Source organism: Triticum urartu, chromosome 2A (genome assembly GCF_056163025.1).
Source record: "Triticum urartu cultivar PI428250 chromosome 2A, HENAU_Tu73, whole genome shotgun sequence".
NCBI lineage: Eukaryota > Viridiplantae > Streptophyta > Magnoliopsida > Poales > Poaceae > Triticum > Triticum urartu.
The window spans coordinates 275,276,357-275,282,522 of NC_141874.1; the positions used below are offsets into that span (position 1 = coordinate 275,276,357).

The 6,166-nt window shown below is 51.3% G+C and overlaps 1 protein-coding gene across 1 annotated transcript; it reads right to left on the reverse strand.

The window, feature by feature from the left end:
• Positions 1-3,711: 3,711 nt before the first annotated feature.
• LOC147984795 (uncharacterized) lies at positions 3,712-4,305 on the reverse strand. The gene has a single exon (XM_087541272.1). It carries the CDS (start codon positions 4,303-4,305, stop codon positions 3,712-3,714), a length of 594 nt encoding a protein of 197 aa, XP_087397398.1.
• Between the last annotated feature and the right edge of the window lie 1,861 nt (positions 4,306-6,166).

A 6,166-nucleotide genomic window follows, 5' to 3' on the forward strand; every position in this document is an offset into this window, starting at 1 on the left:
CCTTCAACAGGAATGAAGGGTCAATATTCGCCTTCCACTTCACCAGTTTTCCAGATGAGATGCATCTGTCTATATACTACATTTCTTGTTTTCTCTTTTCTTTTTAGATTTATTTTGTTTTTATTTTGTTTCTATTTTTCCATAAAAGATTATCAAAATCTACGTAAAATTGTTCAAAATTTTAGAAAATCAGAAAATATTCGTGTCTTTCTATTTCTTTTTATTTTTCAAAAAATTGTCCGAGTTTTTCTCTAAAAATCCCTTTCCAAAAAATGTTTGTAAATTACAACAAAACATCATATTTTTCGAAAAATGTGTTTCACAAACTGTCCGCAAACTTTTGAAAATGTTTGTCTTTTGAGAAAAATGTTTAAATTTTTGAAAACTGTGCAGATTACTTGTCGCGTGTGCCAAAGGTGACAGGGAGGTGGATCTGTCCCAGGGAGTGGGCAGCTCCACCACCCACTCCCGAGAAGGGCTTACTGAGGCCGAGCCGCTCGAGTGGCACGTGGAGAAGGATGAAGGCTTCCACGGAGAGCAAGTTGAGGCCAGCACCATCGTCGATGAGGGTCTTGGTGACGGCCACATTGCAGATGGTGGGCGTGTAGAGCATCGGGAGCATTCTGGAGCCGGCGGTGGAGTCGGGGTGGTCTTCTGAGCCGAAGGTAAGGTCGGCCTCTAGCGTAGCCCAGCCCGGCGGAACCCCCGGGCGCCTGGAGGTGGCCTCGATCTAACGGAGGGACGGCTTGGCGTGGCGGTCTGACGGCGGTGCTTGAGAGCCGCCCAGCAGGGCCGCGACTGTGTGGTGCGCCAGCACCGCGTAGCGAGCAGTGAAGAGGTCGCGGGGCTCCTCCCAAGATGCCACCGTGGATCCGGGAAGGTTGAGCAGCCAAGCGTGTGGCTCGCCGGCGAGGGCCATGGGAAGCCAGTTGGCCATGACCTTGTCATCACCCCCGGCTTCGAGGACGGCCTCCTCGTACGCCAGCAGGAAAGCTAACCGGTCCACCGCGCCGTCGTAGCGCGGCGGCATCTCCGGCCTGAACTTGGGCGGCCACTGCACCCTCTGCAGGGCGGGGGCCAGGGCTCAGAGCCCCCTGGCCCCGTTGTCAACGCCGACCGTCGGAGTCGACGGCAGGGCTCCTGCCATGTGGGCGAAGCACGGTGGCGACGGAGCGCAGATCGACGGAGGGGAAGCTACGACGCACCCCTACCTGGCGCGCCAAATGTCAGATGTGGGGTTCCGGCAAACCCTTAAGGTTCGAACACTCGGGTGCACGTGAAGTCTTTTCCTCCCGCCGATCTACGCCCTAACTCGCTAAGATCTCACGGATGAACTCGACAAACTCGCAACACAGAAAGACACAAGATTTATACTGGTTCGGGCCACTGTTGTGGTGTAATACCCTACTCCAGTGTGGTGGTGGTGGATTGCCTCTTGGGTTGATGATGAACAATACAAGGGGAAGAACAGCCTCCAGAGGTTGAGGTGTTCTTGTGCCTGGCCAACTTGTGTGGCTGGGGATGATCTAAGATCTTCTCGTCCCCCTTACCTATGGTGATGGCTAGTCCTACTTATAGAGGCCCTGGTCCTCTTCCCAAATCTTGAGCGGGAAGAGAGCCAACAATGGCGGGCAAATTTGAAGGGGGCAGCTAGTACAAGCCATCCTCACAAAAGTGGTCTTCGCCTGCCAAAGGCTCTGGTGGTGACACCGTCTTGGGCTCCACGATGACCTCCGTCTTGCCGTCCTTCTGGTCTTGGTCTGATTGCACCAAAATGGCAACCTTTGCCTGATGCCTCGGTACTCCTCGCCTGGGCTGGTTTCCTTAGCACCAAAGAGGAAACAAGGACGCTGCGTGCGCTGGAGCCCGCCTGGCGCCCGCCTGGTGTCCATCGTCATGGCTCACGTCATGAGAGCCTCGTGAGGTGCGCCTCTCCTTGATATCTCCGCTCCTTGTGAGCCTGCCTGACTAGGCCACTCCAGAGGAGGCCTTGTGTCGTCCGCCTCGCGAGGCTTGGCCCCTCGCAAGGGTCTTGGATGCCTTGTTGATGAAGATGGGTCGTACGGCCTGCTGGCTTAGCCACGCAGCGGGCCGCAGGCAGGCAAGTTTGGGGACCCCCGTTCCCAGGACGCCGACAGTTGGTACTCAAGAATATCTTTCAAGATCTCCAAGGCATCAAACATCTTGTCCTGGTTTTTTAGCTTCACAGAAATGTGAACACCGATATCATTGGATACATCGATCAGATCCCCACTATGTCAGATCATAGACAAGCTTAGTGTTACTACTAGGTGTGGTAGCCCTATCATGAAGAGTCTTCGAAACAGACCTCATGGCTACATCCACCAACCATTATCTCAACGATAATGTTTCTTGTGTTGCCCGGATGCAAAAGGTTACACAATAAGTGATATCGCTATATTGCATATCTTGCAAGTCAAACCATATGACTGATTTGTTCATGAAGTCTCTACCAACTTCTACATTTCAGATACATGTTCTTGGAATTGCTGTGTGATGGCTTCGAAATTTGCAAGAATCGGGGGGAGTATCTTCCTGAATTGTTCCTGTTCAATGCATCATATTATACTCTTTTTCCCTTCATGATTTTACTATACAGGTTCTCAAAAAGGTTTTTAATGAGGTAATATCAACATAAGATCATATGTCATACTTTCAGTTTTCCCCACCGGGGTTTTTGGGAAAGTATATACGACATATTTATTATTCTCTTGATTCGATGAGTTTTCTCATATTGAGTTAAAGGAGATAATAACCATTATATGTTGCATAATTTTCTCCTTAATTTTTCCACTCGGTTTGAAGGAGTTTTGGCAACATATTATACTCCTCACATTTTTCCCACTGGGTTTTCGGAGGAGGCTCTTTTCAACATGATGATATGGCATGGACAAGAGTAGATTAGGGGGGTGTTAGGATTTAATTAAGACATTTAATTGAAGGAAAATCTCCCCTTGTCCTAACCGTCCCTCCGCAACAACCACATCCCCCGATGCGCTGTTCAGGAACGGACGTGTCCCTTTGTCGCGTCCTCTCAGATTGTATATAAGCCTAATCATTAATGAAAGAGATCAACGGTTCAATTCATTTTGTCTCTCACTCTAGAAATCGACTCGCAATAATTTTGACATTGGTTGGGGCCCAACCCTTCCATGTCAGCCTCCAATCCATGTCCACAATGGAGCCTTGGAAGAGAGCCATGTAGCAAGATGAGGCCGAGTAGGTGCCACTATCTGTCCATCGCTAGTGAATGCGGTCCTGGTCGATGGATAGGGTCACCTGCAGAAGACGCCTCCAAAGGTAGATATACTCAACAGTAGCCTCAACACCGAGTGTTTCATGGATGTCCTGGATCCAATCTCGGTTGAGGAGTCCCTCATGAACCAGACGCTTGTTGCGGCATCTCCGAGGGACCAAAGTGATCAGGATCGGTGCAATCTCGGCAGTCGATTTGTCGTCCAGCCAATGATCAGTCCAAAATCGGTAGGTAAGTCCATTACCAATGGTCCAAGAGGTGGATGCACGGAAGATGTCTCGCACGTCGGCGTCGTCGGGTAGGCGGAGATGGTGCCATGGCCGCGTGGGGTCGGTGATGCGCAGCCAAAGACAACGAGTCTGGAGAGAAATGCTAGTGCGGTTAATGTCACGCACGCCTAGGCCCCCAAGTTCGAGTGGGCGACACACCTTCTGCTAGTTCACCAGGAAGTTGCCCGAATGGGCCTCCTTGCGCCCATGCCATAGAAAATCATGGATTAGTCGGTTGACGAGCTTCGGGATGGAGGGAGAGAGGGCCATGGCCAGTAAAATGTGGACTAGCATGGCGCTCAGGACGTGGCGTACTAGGGCAAGCCGCTCACCACGAGATAGTAGGCAGTCCTCCCAAGTACCGAGGTGCTTGGCCATTTTCTCCACAAGGGGTAGCAGCACCGATGTGGGAACCTTCCTGATTGAGAGTGGAAGTCCAAGGTACTTGATCGGAAAATTCGTGGTCTGGCAAGAGAGCGTCTCATCGGCCCTGGTGGCTGAATCATCCGTGCAGCAGATGGGTGTCACAGAGCACGTTGCAAAGTTGGTCTTGAGGCCTGAGGCTTGGCCAAATAGCTTTAGGATGCCCTGTACCACCCGGAGGTCATGGTCGTCGGGGTGATAGAACAGGACGACGTCGTCTGCGAAGAGCAAAATACTGGGTATGGCGCGCCTGCTCGTGAGGCGGTGAAGAATGCCATGACTCGTGGCGTGCTGGACCAGAGTGTTGAGCACGTCAATGACCAGGACGAATAGCATGGGCGAAATGGGGTCACCTTGCCTCAGTCCGCTGGCATGGTCAATGGGTGGTCCGGGGGTTCCATTGATGAGCACTCTTATGGAGGAAGTCGATGGGAGAATCGCCACCCAAGCACACCATCTTCGCCCAAAGCCAAGGTGACGAAGGACCTCGAAAAGGAAAGGCCACGATACCGCGTCAAAGGCCCGAGCAATGTCGAGCTTGAGGAGAACTCGCAGTGCCTTGAGATTGTGCAGGAGATGCGCAGTTTGTTGAACCAGCATGAAGTTGTCATGCACGTCATGGCCAGTGATAAACGTGCTCTGGTTGGTAGACACAATGCCGCCGAGACAAGGGGCAGCCTCAGAGAGAGCACCTTCATGAACAACTTGGCCAAGAGATGGATCAGGCTGATGGGGCGATAGTCGAAGAGCGAGGAGGCGTCAGCCTTTTTAGGGAGCAGAGTAAGAAGCGCTTCGTTCAGTTTGTGGAACCCACAGCCATTCATCAGGTAAAGCTTGTGGAAGACATCACAGATGTCATGCTTAACTATGTCCCAGCATGCGTGAAGAAACTCCGCGATGAATCCATCTGGGCCAGGAGCCTTTCCAGCTGGTAGCCGCTTGACGGCCGCCCAAATCTCGGACTCAAAGAATGGCGCGTCAAGGCTGGACATGTCGGAGGCCGGATGGTGTATGGCCTGGAGATCAATGGAAGAGTTGAGGGACTCGTGGGAGCCAAAGATCGAGGTGAAGTGCTCGAAGGCCATACGACTCATGTTAGCGTGACCTGAGACTAGATTTCCATTACCATGAAGTTGGAAGATGTGGTTCTTCTGCCGACGATGCGCAGCGTGGATCTTCAGGAAAGTTGTGCTCGTGTCGCCTTCATGGAGCCATCGGAACCAAGTGCGTTGGCATGCAATCGACCTCTCAAGGGATGTGAGGCCTAGGTATGCACACTTGGGGCGTGTTTGGTTGTCATTTGCTACAGGGCCTGCATCGCATACACTTCCCAAACCAGTCTGGTTGATCAAAACAGGCCCTAATACGCCATCTGCCAGTTGTTTGGTTGCCTGCATCTAGTGTCCCTGCATTAGGTAATACCCAGGTGCAATTTGTTTGGTCGCCTGCATTGACCCGAGCAGCACATGAACACGGCATTTGGTTGCATACGGTGTACATGTTGTGCTTACCTTGTACCCTAGTTATTGAGCTTACCCACACCTAGCGCACCAACGCCACAGCACAACAATGGTGATGAATTGGGCAAGGATGATGAAGTTCTTTAGCTTCAGCCCAAACTGACGATGCACCTTGACACCTCCAACCTTGCAACTATCGACACTACTGCTGTGCATTCGCACCTAGTTGGATTAAGCTTGTTCTGCTGCCTACCTAGTCTTGAACCCTCTATGGGTGGTGTTGCTATAAGATGTCACTTGTGCACTGGCCTCTTCCATGAACTATAAACCCCTAGGACCTTACCGACGAACACGGCATACCACTTGCCCTAGCAATGCACAAGAGCAAGAGTTGAAGCAGCAAATCAATGGAGCACACAAGTAGCAAGTAAAGTAGCACACAAACAACAATGGAGCAGAAGAGAAGTAAAGCATGCATGATCATACGGCATAGCAAGTTCTTCCTAGCACTACCTTGGTGTTAACCTACCACTACATCCAAAAGAGGGTGTCGTCCTACCATCGCAAGTTCACCATCAGCGTGAGGGGTTAGTATATACCACCTCACCAAAATATACAGACCATGAAATAGTTTTTGGGACCTAGCTACACAAAATGTACATCGTCATCGTCATCATCGTCGTCATCGCCACCGCCATCGCCGTCGGGGATCATGCACGCTCACAGGCAGCACTACT